Below are 15,347 nucleotides of genomic sequence, written 5' to 3' on the forward strand. Positions count from 1 at the left end.
GGACGTTTGGAGTCTTTATTGATAAGTGGGTTATGCGTACAGAGGTGAGTCACAATAGGAGAGCTACATACTCTCAGTGGGACGGACAGTTCTAGACTGACTTGGGTGTACGTCGTACTCCCTGCGCAGAGGGAAATCTATGCCACGTCCTACATATCTATCAATGGGGGCCTTGTGCCCAAGAGTCCTTGTAAACCTATGGTGCCCTGCTCGTATCGAGCGCCAGGGCCCAGGATAACACTACACCACACAGAGGAGATTTGAAAAAGAATAGCTTCCCATACAGAGTGATTGATGTCTGGAACAAACTAAACAGGGAAACAGTGAGTGCCAAAACTATACAAGATTTTAAGAACAAACTGGATGCAGAGAGATACAAAAACGGGTCACTATGAGCATAGCTCTCATCCTGGAAAATACAACTAGGTAAATACACCCACACACGCATGTACTCAGTAAGTCGTCAACTTGTGTTTCACTGCTTGGAAACCCACAGCAACTGGCAGTGGCCTCCAAGCCCTCCCATACATCTCTCCAGGAAGAAATGTTTTGCTGTATTGATATAGAACTGTTTCTGTCTTGTCAGCTGAAAGCAGTACAAGGAGAGTATCAATCACTGGTTGTTAGGTCTCTGTATTTAAAGGTGGAGGAAATGCAGACAAAGTTGATAGAGATCTGATGCCCACTGAATGATTGTGCACCTCCAAATACAAGTCAGGAAGTTGATGGTGTTTTAAGAAAGGTAGGGGGGAGATAACTCCTGTCATCCTTGTCACAAGAACACCTCATGCAGGTACCTCTCATTGCTCCCTGCAAATACTTGAACCAGTAAACATTGATAGATCGTGTATAGGAAATATAAAGGAGGTATGATTGGAGAAGAGGAGTGGGATGGATCAATTAATCATTTGTTGCCTTGAGTCTCGCTAACTGGAGACCTGCAACCCCACAGCTGCTGCCAATAATCCATGGATCCTCCCACAGATCTCTGGTAAGAAAACATGGACTGACATTTGCATTGTACTGTATTGGTGTGGGACTGTACCTATGTCACTGACTGAAAGGAGTACAAGGGGATGATCAATCACCAGCTGTCAGCTCACCTTGTGTTTAACCCTTTAGCGGGCACACCTAGAAATACTTGAGGTATCAAAAATTACTCTTAGGGTCATAAACTAGATGCATTTCTAAGACACTTTTACTCATGAACATTTTTTGATTTGAGGCATTGATTGCATGCAATGTTCTGTCAATAAAGTATCCCGTGCGGGCTAACCGCCCGGCTCACGGGAAACCATGTTAGTCCCGTCCGGGATATTGTGCCCGGTCTACGGGGAACCATATATATCCCTTCCGGGCTACTTCGCCCGGTATGGGGTATAAATAATTTACCATATAATTCTATTTATAGTTTGTTAATATAATATATTATTTACAATCAATAAATTCTTCTATATTTCTTAAAAAATAATGCTTGTTTGAAATAAAACACAAGGAGAAATTCAATGTTTTTTCTTACAAAAAGTGCAAAAATATATGATTTTACATTCCAACACATGGAAAATCAAACAGAGGACATCAGTGGATGGGAGACGGGCTCAGGGAGAGGCGGCAGAAGTTGAGGGCTGCTGCTCACCTCTGGCGGGAGGGTTGTGGAACAAGATGAAGCAGTTGCGGTCTTCCGAGAGGCAGAGCGCGATCTGGCAGACATTGCACATCCACCTGGAGCGGTGGATTGTGACCTTGGTGGAGCAGTGCTTGCAAGTCTGCCGGTTACTGACGAAGATGGGCATGTGTTGCTTTGTGTTGTCATAGCGCTGCTGGTCACTGGGGAGTTGGGCCCTTTGCCCCCGACGTGGAATGGACATTGGCTGGTCAGGTGATGCCCTCGTAATCCTGGACATCGTGGTCTTCTGGCAGCGGGCAATGCGGCTGATATCAAGCCTGAACTGCTTTAGGGTCATTGGATCCTCTCCGATGGCCTGACAGTCCCGCTTGTAGAAGATCCAGGCATTGCAGACACAGAGGTCTAGGGCATACCCGAAGAGCCTCATGTACCACCTCCTGGCTCGCATGGGGGTCTTGTAGAGGTGGGTGAGCATGTCGGACTTGTCAATGCCTCCCATCTTCCCGTTGTACTGCTTGATGACGTTGGGGCAGGGCACCTCCACCTTCTTCTTGGTGTTACGGTCGTACCTCCTCACTTTGCCAACGGGCTCGACACCGACGTCAGACGACAGGACCGTGACGTTCTTGTTGTCCTTCCATCGCAGGGCAAGGATCCCGTTAGTGGAGCAATAGTCATATTGGCCTCGAGGAGTCGTCTTCTTGTCCAGCTCCTTGGTAGACATCAGAGGAGCACGCCCAACACGGTTGACCCTCGCCGTCCCCACGAATCGGCAGCCCACCTTGTCCTTCAGATACTCCACGAGCTCGATGCTGGTGAAGTAGTTGTCAGCATATATAGCTGACTGAGAAGGTTTCTTCAGGGTCTTGGCCAACACAAGAACGGTCTTGGTGGAAACAAGCAGTTGTGACTCCTCCTGGGAGAGCTGAGTGTGGTGGCTGCTGAAGGTAGTCTCTCCCTGGTACATGAGGATATCATGGATGAAGCCATCATTGCTTGCCCGGCAGAACAGCTTAAATCCCCACTTGTCCGGCTTTGTCTGGATATACTGTCTCAGGGTCCCAGCTCTGGTGCCCTTGTAGGACACCATGACTTCATCGATGGACTGTGTTGGGGTTGCTTTCACCTGCAGGAACTGCCTGTTCAGGAAAGCAAAGAGGGGACGAACTTTGAAGAAGCGGTCAGTGGTGCCAGGAAGGTTCTCATTGTTGTTGAAGTGTAGAAGGGATCTGATCAGCCGGAACCGTTTAGAGGACATTCCGTCAGCCACCTGCACCACCCTTGTGTATGTTCCCCAGTAGTCCTCAATTGAAGGCAAGATGCAGACCCCCATGTACAGCAAGATGCCGATGAACACCATGAGTTCATGCATGTCTGTCTGGAAGGTGGTGTTGACGTTCTTCTGCCGGGCATAGAGGTTTGTTTGGTATACAATATCCTCCAGGAGGGCTGTGGGGAACATGTCCTGGAAATACTCAAAGGGCGACCTAAGAGCATCAGGGGCAGGGTGGGTAAAGTCAGGCAGTGGAGGGTAGCTGATGTCCGCTTTCTTCCATGTCCTTTGTGGCACATCTTTCTTGCCTCTCTTAGCCTTCTTGGGAGCCAGTCCAGTTGCTTCCTCTTCATCCTCACTGTCAGTGGTGTCCTCCTCTGGCATTGGCTGTGGCCTGACCCTGGTGACAGCGCCTGTGGACAACAAAGATGCTAAGTATCGACAATTAAGGTAGTACAAAGTTAATTAGATAGTCTGAGTGAATGCGGAGCATTGAGGAGACAAGTATGGACAACTAAGGTAAGTATAATGGTAAGTAAATAGTCTGAGTGAATGTGCAGCCTTGAGAAGATAAATATGAACAACTAAGGTAAGTACAATGGTACATAAATAGTCTGAGTGAATGTGCAGCCTTGAGGAGGTAAGTATAAACAATTAAGGTAATTACAATGTGGTAAGTAAATAATCATAGATAAGTTATGTAAGCAGAATAAACATGGTAATAATGGAAAGAGAAAATACATGCCTATCACATTACAACACTTGTCCCTTTAAAAATGACGCAAAAAAAAAAAAAAAAAACATAACAAAAACACTAAGGCCTTTTAAATCACATGGCTTGTCCCTTTAAAAATGACACCAAAATAAACACTGGGGCCCTTTAAATCACATGACTTGTCCCTTTAAAGCTTACACCAAAACAAACACTGAGGCCCTTTAAATCACATGACTTGACCCTTTAAAAATAAGAACAAAACAAACACTGAGGCCCTATAAATCAAATGACTAGACTTGTACCTTTGAAAATGGCAGCAAAACGGTCACTGCAGCCATTTAAAGGCCACCCATATAAATGACTCACAGCAAAACATGAGTCTGTTTCGTCTTTCTCTTCAAGTCTGTGGCTCACAAATTAAATGCCAATGACATCACAACACTTGGCCCTTTAAACATGGCACCAAAACAAACACTCCTGCTCTTTAAAACATTAGCTTCGTTGCTTACCTGAGGTTGAGGGAGTTAGATCATCAGGGAGGTTGAGGAGGAAGTCAGGGTCAGGGTCGCAGTCAAAGACATCATCCAGGGCATCATCCTCCACCTCCATGTCACTGTCGGAACAGTTGGGAGGAATCAGGTATTTGGAGAGGGTCTCCTTTTCCCTCTGAGCCTGCTGCCTACGAGTAAACCTCCTAGCATCAGAGTAGAATGTCGAAGGCTGAAATGAGGAAGCATGATAGGGCCATATTTAACTAAAAACACAAAATAATGCACCATAATCTTCACTATAAGTAAATATATTGCAGGTAATCACAGAAAACATCCGTATTTTCAGGCAATATGCCACATGGGTCTCACACACAAACCAGATAAATGTTCCACATCACCATAAGTTTGTTTCATTATGAATAAATCACCAAACATTTCGTTAAATAAGATACCCATAGCGGGCCGAAAGTCCCGCATGGGACTAATATGGTTCCCCGTAGACCGGGCATAGTATCCCATACGGGACTAACATGGTTTCCCGTGAACCGGTCATAAGTCCCGCGCGGGACACCCTCTTATTTCACCATCATTTTTCACCAATTTCTTTTCACATTTTACACTTGACACCCATATCACATTGGAACATATTTATCTGGCTATGTGCTATCAGATTTCTATACACCTACCTTCATTATTGCGGGTGTGGGAGGCGTGTGTGTTGAAGTAACTCGAAGTAGATTTGCCTGGTACAGCGTCTAGACAGAGACTGCATGCTTCTGTCCACGCATCTCAAGCTCCCGCATGGGTTAGCGTGATCTGATTGGTGCAGAACAATAGCCAAGGAGTTCCCTCATTAGCTGAAACCAACCCAAGCCGTCTACGTTATCAACGTATTGCAATACGTTTCGTAAAAAACGTAGTATTAAGTATCCCGGAATGGCTACTTGCCCGCTAAAGGGTTAAAGGTGGAAGAAATATAGACAAAGTTGATGAGGATAGACCATGACCCCAGTCCAAAGACCAAGTGTCAGCCCCACTGGGCTGCACCTCCATATGGAAGTGAGCAAATTGATGAGGCTTGAAGATGATTGTCTCAGATGTACTTTTCACAGGACTACCTTGTGCAGAGACCCATCATCATTCCATGCACATACTTGGCCCAAGAAACATGTATAGACCAGGTAGATGACACATGAAAGAGATATCATTGAAAAAGAGCAAAGTGAGGAGGGTTGACATGAAAGTTTCATAGTACCACTAATGTGTAACTACAGATAGATTAGTAAATTCATACATACATTTACCAAAAGCTTTTTCTCCCTTTCAAGGGAGGTAGCCAAAAAATAGGCATAAAAACCACTCCCGCCCATTCAATCCCCAACATACTCCACTCCCATCCACCCCCTTCCCTTCCTCTCATTTTGGCACCTCCTTGATGACAGGTCATCCCTGCATCTTGTCCACTGCCCTGGGTCAGAAGCAGTGTTGCAAGACGCAGTACATCCACAACAAGGCCACTTCATTAAATCAGCCCCCCCCTCCGTCCCTTCATGCATAAAAGGAGAAGGTGGGGAGAATCCCTTCAGGCTGTGTCAATTTATTTTTCACACATGCTTCCTCACCCCACATCCCCTACCCACTCCCCCTCATGCATCACAGCATCATCCATACACAACCAGTGACCCCCATCTTCTATCCTCTCCTGTCCTTCCTCAATAGACATTCCCCTCTTTCCTAATGCCTCTTTTACCCCATCCATCCATCTCATCCTAGATCACCCCTTCATGTTCACTCCTTCTACCTCTGCCTTCCACACCCCTTTTACTAATCTGGAAGGCAGAGGTAGAAGGAGTGAACATGAGGGGGCAACCTAGGATGAGATGGATGGATGGGGTCAAAAGGGCATTGGGAAAAAGGGGAATGTCTGTTGAAGAAGGACAGGAGAGGAGAGAAGAAAGGGGTGAATGGAGAATGGTTGTGTATGGATGATGCTGTGATGCATGTGGGGGATGGGAGGTGAGGGAGTAGTAAATTGAAACTTGTAATTTATACAGATTTTGTTGCTTGATATTTAGGTGATATATAGTATACTGAGTTATATTGTATATCACAAAGGTACATCATAAGGTTGAGCAGGTAAGAATGTTTACCTAAACTATTACTATATGTAGATTAGTTTTGATACCCAGTTCCTCTTCAGGAGGAAGAGGTTGATTACATTGAAAATGAACCCTCATCTCCTCCTGTGGTTCCTCTCAACACCCAGTTCATCGCCACTTCACCTCATCAGCATCCTTCAGGTATAGTTGTTGTTGTCATTCCCTAGACTCTCTGGTTGAGCAATCAGGTATAGTTCATTGTATCTGTAATATCTACATTTGGAATATGCCATTTCTCTCTAGTTCGCATATCTCAGTAAAAACATTGACAGATTAGAAAGAGTACAGGGATAAGTTACAAAGTTAATACTAGATATCAGAAACAAATTGTATGAGTACTGCCTCAAGCAGTGGAATTATGAGAAATAAAAACACCTGGAGGGAGATGATACTGGTTTTCAAGATTTTCCAGGTTAGCTAATGTGTTATTCTACTCCTCTTCTGCAGGTCCATGGCCCTAAGGAAATTGGCCACAGCCTCCAGTTCATCTCATAAGTCATTTGGTGAAGAGATTTTTTTTTATCTATCTGGATGGATGTAATATGCACTGTATCTTCTGTGTGGTAGTCACATCTTGGACATCCAGTGTCAGTTCCCTCACCAGTTCTGCATTTCTATTTTTTTTTTTTTCCCTCTCTCTCTCTCAATTAACTCTGTCCTTATTTACCCTTAATTGATTTTGCAGATGATGATGATGATGATGAACCAGTCAAGAAAAGTATAAAGAAGGACCACAACAGTTCTAAGAAGGATTTGATTACACAATTGAACTTGCTAGAAAAGTATGAACGCTGTGATATCACCAAAGGAAGTACGACAGAACACTCCATGCAAAGCAACTCAGAGTCCATAGACACAACAAACAAAGAAAAAATGTTGATGATTGTTGTGGAAATGCGTACTGCTGCTGATGAGGATCGGAAATTATCAAAAAAGGGTTTGCTAGCTGACAGAAAAGAAGAATTGCTCTGTAGTGTTATGAATGACTTGAAAAATAGCACATTGATCCAGGATTTTCTTGATGCAGATGTTCTTTCCGTACTTGCAAATTGGCTTGCTCCTATGCCAAATAAGTCGCTTCCTCCCCTCAAGGTGCGTGAATTTGTCCTCAAGTGGCTTGAATCAGTGCCTTCACTTTCATCTGACATGCTAAAGACATCAGGTATAGGCAAAGCTGTCATGTTTCTATATAAGCATCCAAAAGAGCTAAAATATAAAGAAAAATGGGGTAAACTTATTGCATCATGGTCAAAGCCAATAGTCTCCAGTCCTAAAAAATCCCTGTCAAGAAGTCCCAAGAAGAGTGACAGCCCTAACAAATACCAGTCAAAAGGTAAGGAAATCACTTTTGTGTATTTTATTTTCATGGAATACATACAATTGTTATATCTATCTATATACCAAGGACATATTCTCCCTTATAAGGGAGGTAGCCAGTCGAGGCATACACCCAATTCACTTCCACCCACCACCCTTTGTTTCACTCTCATCTTAGCTCCTCATGGATGAAGGGTCTTCCTTGTCTTCAGCCCACTGCCTGGGTCAGAAGCTATGCAGCAAGGCTGCTTCATTTACAGAGGGACCTTCCCTCCTTGTCCCCTCAATTTTTATTTGATTCTATCATTGTTGTTGACTTTCACACTTCTGGCTACTGACAGGATTTTATTCCACCAAAGGAAACCCTTTGTGCAGCAAAGGGGTTACATATGTTTTAATTAACCCTTTTATTGCCTGCAATGACTTTATTTTGGTTGTTGTCAAGATACCCTGTGTGTTCTATGTGTCTATTCTTTCATCAAATTTTCTTTCTCAGGTGATGCAAAGATGGACTCATTTAAGTCTTCAGACAGTAAAAAGGTCAAAGCAAAGCCTATTGCCAATAATAACTTTAGTACAAGCATTTTAAAACATCCTGTCCTAAGGGTAAGTTTCTCTGAATTCATGACGATAGTATTTTGAGTTGTTTTTGATATCCGTTCATTTCCTGTGGTCATAGATAATTATTATTGAAATGTTACCAACACATGGTGACTATGGGACTGCACTTGCAGTTGAGTTGTAGGATGGAGTGAAGCAGTTAGTGTCAGAGTTTGGGAGAATATGTGAGTGGAAGAAGCTGGAAATAAATGTGGGCAAATGTAAGGTGGTAAGATGTACAAGTGGTAATGGTGGAGGTGGGTTGCGTGAGAGAATGGAGGAAATAGTGAGTTTTAAGTATTTGGGGTCCCATGTAGCTGGGAGTGGAGCATGGGTGGAGTTGAATTGTAGAGTAAGGAAAACAAGCTAATGTCTTGTTAGGGGGTGGGGGGATGAAAAGTGTAATGAAAAATGGGTATCTGGGAATTAATATAAGGGAAAGACTGTATGAGGGGGTAGTTCTGGCCAAAGCTCTGTATGGAGCAGACTTGGAAGTTGAAGGAGGTAGAAAGGAAGAACCTAAACATGTTTGACATAAGATGTTTAAGAAATATAGTGGATAGAGTGAAAAATGTGGAGATGAGGTGAAGGAAAGGGGTAGAAAGGTAGCTGGTAGGTAGGGTTGCCATATAATGAAGGTGTAGGGGTAAATCAACTTTGGTTGGCAGGCCCTGCTGTGAAAGTGCTGTGTCTTGCTCCATTGTCTCAGACCTGAGCAGGTTGGCAGGGGACGGGGATGATTTTGTCTGTGAGGTGCTAAATTGGGATAGACAGTAAATGTTTTTTATGGATGTAGGGTAGGCATATAAAAGCAAAAAGACCTTTTGGTTTTTATGTGTATGTTAGAATTCTCATTATTTTATCAATATAACATTTTATTTTATTGTTTTTATTTGTTTATTTTTCAGGTAAACTACTTAGAAAGTGAAGATTTGGTTATTTTAGAGAAGCTCAGGATGGAAATACTTGAAAAGGCATTTGAATTGCTTTCAAGTATTCCAACTCAAACTCTTAGTGGAATTCCTGAATATGATGTTGCTCTTCATTTGGGTCTGCAAGATGCAATGGAGAAAATTACAGAGAAGCAGTCTGAGGGAAAGCATCTCGAAAGTGGCGTGACAAAACCAAAACTTCCTAACCCTGTCCATTCCAAAGAACCTAAAAGTAGTTCTGTGAGAAAAAGCTCAGCCAGTTTGACAAATGTGAAGCAAGACTCTTCTTTACTCACTAATAGTTCAAGTGGGAGTGATGTGTTTTTACCAACACAGACTGAGGATCTCATAGCAAAGAGCAATCATTCCAAATTCAGTCCGAGTACTTGTGGGGAAAGGGTTTCAGCAAACAGTGTCCAAGCTAAAGAAAGAAAGGTGTCAAGTACTGGAGCATTCTCGTTCAGGAGTGTTGGTAAAACTGTGAGTGGAGGAAATGCATCAATCATTGAATGTGGTGCAACACCTGAGGCAGGTATTACCAGGAACACAGCAACCAAACCTGAAGTAATTTTATTGAATAATTCTAGTTTCAGTGGAGAGAAAAACCAGAACCAGTCAGTGATTGTGATGGATGATAAAACAAATACAAATACAAGTGTATCACATGTCTCCAAATTAGATTATGATATCCCAGTATGTGGAGAGAGTTTCTTTGAAGAAAGCTTCACTAACTCAGCTCCTGTTGTACCAAGACAGCAACAGCAGCAGCCATCACAGCAACAAATAAAACAATTCTCGAGCAATAACCAAGGAGAAGGGAGGTCATCACCCGTGTTCTCTTCGCAGAGAGCTAGCAAGATGAATGCAATAAAAAATAGTACTCCTAAGGGTATGTATATAAATTTAAGGATTTTACTAATGATAGATATGGCATCTGGGCAATCCATCCACATAGGGCAAAGAAGATGGCTCTAGAAACACGAAATGCCCGCTGCCATAATCTTACCTTCTTCAAAGAGACAATATATTCTTTTCTCATGGGTCTATCTTTTAGGAAATCTTTCATCCATTCCAAGAGGCTCCCTCCGAGTCCTCCCATGTATTCCAGCTGGCCCCCCCCCCTACTCTTAATACTGTTCAATACCACTTCTCTGAATATACATTTCATTTTTCACCAAACCCTGTTGTAGGATAGAAAAAATACTGACACAGAGTGTTCCCACTTGAGTTTTAAAAGGTGACAAAAATGGGACGGAGGTAGGACTTGGTATCCTATTCTCTGTAGCCACTAAGGGGACATTCCTTAAAAAAAAAAAAGAGGGGCAAGTTTGAAATTGGGAATGTAGTTGGGAGGGCATCAGTAGTGAAGCGAGGACAAGGGAGAGAAGAGATGACTATACAAGTAAGTGAAGAGATAGGTAAGCATGTGGTGGAGTGGATGTTTCTTCAAGGTTAATGTGGATGAAGGTGAAACTGGGGAGATGTGGGTCTATGTAAATGTATATGGGCTTGTAGTGAGAAGATTGTAAGGGAATTTTTTTGGATAGATTTAAACAAGTGCATAGAGGGATTAGGGAAAAATGTCAATGTAGTGGTATTGGGAGATCTTAATGCCAGGGTAGGAGATGAACCAATAGACAGAGTGGTTGGGAAGTGAGGAGTTCTATGAAAAAATCGTAGTGGAGAGATGATGGTGGAGATGTGTCTTGAGGGTTGATGATGGCAAACACAGTGTTTAGGAAGAAAGTCAAGCATAAGTATATATGGGAGAGGGCGGTAGATATAACAAAGGCAAAGGATTACAAAGGCAAAGCATGCCGACAGGAGACCTTTTGATCCATATCTAGGTCGGATGCAAAAAAAAAAAAGAAAAGAAAAAAAAAGCAGAAAAAAAACATATTAATAATAAATTAAAACTATAACAATGTAAATAACAATTAAAATACATAAATAAATGCATTGGTATAGTTGAATAACAAACAAACAGGTAAATAGTAAATGATAATAAATTGACATATAACTAATAATAAATGAAAATCAGACAGACAAATTATAACAAAACAAAAACAAATAATATAACATAAATTATAATAATTACAGCATCTTACTTAGGTATTTATCTAAATGATTCTTAAAGCTTCGAACTGAACTACATTGCACTACCTGTGCAGGAAGTTTATTCCATTCATTAACTACACGGTTGGCAAAGTTGTTTCTACTCACTTCCAAATTGAATCTATTTCCGGACAGTTTGAGACCATTGTTTCTTGTCTGATTCTCATTCAATGTGAAAATTTGGTCACTTTTGATGTTGTCAATTCCCTTTAAAATCTTAAAGACCTGTATCAAGTCACCTCTGAGTCTACGCTTTTTTAGGGAAAACAGATTCATGTGCTTAAGTCGATTTTCGTATGATTTATTTTTGATATTTGGAATCAGTTTTGTGGCTCGCCGTTGTACTTTTTCCAGTCTGTCAATGTCTTTAATGAGATTCGGTGACCATACGGAAACAGCATATTCCAAATGTGGACGAACTAACGATTTATATAGCTTGTTAATGAGTGATGGACTTTTGAAATCAAAAGATCGCGCAATCAATCCCAGAATCTTATTTGCTTTCTCAGAGGCTGAAATACACTGCTTGGATGATTTGAGGTCGTTACTGATAATTACGCCGAGATCTTTTTCACTATCCACTTATGTTAACGAATTTCCAAATAACTTGTAATCGTACTTGCTGTTATTTTTACCTATGTGCATTACCTTGCATTTACTTGTGTTGAATTTCATTAGCCACTTTTCAGACCATTGCTGTAATTTATCTAAATCTTCTTGAATATCTAATTGGTTTGAGTGATCATTTGCCACTCCGCACAGTTTTGTATCATCAGCAAATTTGGAAACAGTAGATTTTAGTCCATGGTCTATATCATTTATATATACTATGAATAGAAGTGGCCCAAGAACGGAACCCTGAGGAACTCCACTTGCAACACTTTTCCATCCAGAAGTTTTTCCATTTAAAACAACTCTCTGTTTTCGACCTTTCAACCAATTACTAGTCCAACCTAATAGGCTACCACTTATTCCATGCAAAGCTAATTTAGTAAGTAGTCTTTCGTGTGGGACGGTATCAAAAGCTTTTGCAAAGTCTAGATATATTAAATCTATATTGTTTCTTTTGTCATAATTCGAGACAACTGTGTTGTAGAATTCGAGTAAGTTAGTCACGCAAGAACGTTATAGTGATAACCAGGAGAAGAGTAGGAAGATTTTTGGATGTACATGTTCTAAAGGGAGATAGTGGTGGAATATCAGATAATTTTTTAATGGAAGGTAAATTGAGACTGGAGGATACAAGGAGAAAGAGGAAAAAGACAGTGAAAGATAGAGTAGAACTAGGAGTAGTGGAGGAATGGGTATGTTTCAAGGAGGGAGTCACAAGGTGTACAGAGATGTTATGTGGAACAAGGAGGACAGGAATAAAAAGAAAGAAGGGTAGGTGAGTGGTGGAGTGATGAAGTAAAGAAGGTTGTAGAAGAGAAGAAACAAGCTTTCACAGAATGATTGCAAAATAGGAATCATATGAGAGGTACAAAGAAAAGAGAGAAGTAAAACATAAGATAAAGGAGGCAAAAAGGAGAGTAGATGTGAAGTGGGCTAGTATGACAAAAAAAATTGAAAGTAATAAAAAAAAAATTGTACAGAAATTAAGGGATGAAGAGGAGGTGAATTAAGTAGAAAAGAAAAGGTAAAAGGTGCAGATAGAGAGATGATAATGGAAGAGACAGCAGTAAGCAGATGGGCAGAGTAATTTAGGGAGTTGCAAAATGTGAAGGAGGATAGGGAGGGAAAGGTAATCATAGTGGGAATCGCTAAAAAAAATACAGTGATTAATGAGGAAAATGGAGAAATAAGGAAAGATAAGTTGAAAGCAGTTATTAAAATGATGAGAGCAGGTAAAGCACCTGGGTTAGATGGGTGTCAGGTAGAGTGTCTGATAAAGGGAGGTACAGTGATGGTGGACTGGTTGGTAAGGTTGTTTAATGTTTGTCTGAAAGAGGGTAGGGTGCCAGAGGATTGGAGGAGTGCCTGTATAGTTCCACTTTACAAGGGAAGAGGGACAAGTGTGAGTGTAGTAGTTTCAGAGGGATCAGCTTTAGTAAAAGGGAAGGATGTTTTTTGAGCCTTTGTGGATTTGGAAAAGGCTTATGACAGGGTAGACAGGAAGGCACTGTGGGAGGTATTGCAGATATATGGGATAGGAGAAAAGATTTTAAGAACAGTCAAGAGTTTTTACGAGAGTGGTAGAGCCTGTGTTAGAATTAGAAATGGAGAGAGTGGTTTGAAGTAAAGGTGGGACTTTGCCAGGGATGTGTCATGTTGCCATGGCTGTTCAATGTATACATGGATGGGGTGGTGCGAGAAGTAAACACAAGGGAAATGGGCCTTGGAGTGGAGATGGTTAAAGAAAATGGAGAAAAATGGGAGATAGGCCAGTTGTTGTTTGCTGATGACACTGCACTTGTATCAGGATCAGAGGAAGGATTAAGGGAATCAGTGACAGAGTTTGGGAAGGTGTGTAAAAGAAGGAAGTTAAAAATGAATATGGGTAAAAGTAAGTTGAAGAGATGTACAAGGGGAGAATGCGGAAGCAAATTGGAAGTGAGTATTAAGGGAGAGAGAGATTGGAGGAAGTGGATAGCTTTAGATACTTAAGGCAAATGTGGCAGGAAAGGGAGGAGTGGAGGTGGAGGTAGAATGTAGATGGAGAGAAGCCTTGGGGAAAGTGTAATGAGAAATAGATATTTGGGAATGGATGCTAAGAGATTGTATGAAGGAGTGATTGTGCCAACAGCACTGTATGAGGCAGAAACATGGAACGTAAGAGAGGAAGAGTTTAAATGTGTATGAGATGGAATGCCTGAGAAGTATGATAGGGACTACTAGGCTGGTTAAAGTGAGAAATGAGGAGAGAGCAGGGGTGGAAAGGGAGTTGGGAGATAGGGTTGATGAAGGAATATTGGGATGGTTTGGACACATGGAAAGAATGAGTGAAGAAAGATTATTAAAATCGATGTATAAGGCAGACATGGAGGGAGTGAACATAGGGATTGACCAAGGATGAGATGGATGGATGGTAAATAGGGCTTTGGGAGAGAGGGGAATATCTGTTTAGGAAGGAAGGGAGAAGACAGAAGATAGGAGTGAGTAGAGAATGGTTGTGTATGGATGATGTGATGCATGGAATGGAGTGGATGGGGGATGGGAGTTTGAGGGAGTATGTATGAATGATATTTTGACACAGCCCAAAGGGATTTCTCTCCGTCTTCTCTTTTTCTGCATGAGAGGATGGAGAGGAGGGGTTACCAATTAAATGAAGTGGCCTTGCTGTGAATGTTCTGTGTTTTGTTGCATTGCTTCTGAGATGCAGGGATGATGCATCATCCAGGAGGAGCCAAGAAAAGAGGGAGCATGAGATGGTGAATGGGAGTGGATTATATGGGGATCAAATGGGTGGGAGTGGATTTATGCCTTTTGATAGACCAGACTTGCTCCATTCACCACTTCCTTTATATTGGGGACCCAGCAATCCACATAGTAGATCAACAACACTGCCACCTGGTGTCTGTTCACTGAACCAAATCCAATATGGCTGCCCTCAGCCAAATGACTACAGTGAACACTCTAACACCTCTGACTCTGGCTACCTTCCTTGTAAAAGAAAAAACCCTTGATGTATGTGTGTATATATATAAATATTTATATCAATCCCCTCACTTTCATTGAGAAGATCTCTATCAACTTCAGCTTGTTTCTTCTTCTTCTTCTTCTTCTTCTTCTTCTTCTTCTTCTTCTTCTTCTTCTTCTTCTTCTTCTTCTTCTTCTTTCCAAAACCCACCCACCCACCCACCCACATGGAGAGCTGGCAACTATGGGAGGGCGCAAAGACCAGTGCCAGCCACTGTGGAGCTGCAGGATTGCCACTTAGTGAAACTTGAACCAACAATCAATTATTTCTTTGAACATATGTCACAATTACAGAAAAACATAATCAAGGAGACTGCAAGAAATTATAAGGGCTCCTCTAGGCAGTTCCAAATCCATTACTACCTATCATCCTCATCCATAAAGCTATCTAACCTCTTAAAACAACCAATAGTTGCAGTGCTCACTACATGGTTACTAAGTATATTTCATTCGTTGACCACTCATTTGGTAAACCAGTTCAT

The 15,347-nt window shown here is 41.8% G+C and overlaps 1 protein-coding gene across 8 annotated transcripts in view; it reads left to right on the forward strand.

Moving 5' to 3' along the window:
• Blm (Bloom syndrome helicase) overlaps nt 1–15,347 on the forward strand; it is a 125,921-nt gene that overhangs the window by 45,642 nt on the left and 64,932 nt on the right. For all 8 annotated transcript variants that reach the window (XM_076187146.1, XM_076187147.1, XM_076187144.1 and 5 more), the window contains exons 6-9: nt 6,307–6,406; nt 6,951–7,598; nt 8,079–8,188; nt 9,091–10,003. In XM_076187146.1, coding sequence (XP_076043261.1) covers nt 6,307–6,406; nt 6,951–7,598; nt 8,079–8,188; nt 9,091–10,003 — 1,771 coding nt within the window. The remainder of the gene's footprint in view (nt 1–6,306; nt 6,407–6,950; nt 7,599–8,078; nt 8,189–9,090; nt 10,004–15,347) is intronic.

The sequence above is a fragment of the Oratosquilla oratoria genome, chromosome 6 (assembly GCF_046742065.1).
Source record: "Oratosquilla oratoria isolate Oo_2021 chromosome 6, ASM4674206v1, whole genome shotgun sequence".
NCBI classification, from domain to species: domain Eukaryota; kingdom Metazoa; phylum Arthropoda; class Malacostraca; order Stomatopoda; family Squillidae; genus Oratosquilla; species Oratosquilla oratoria.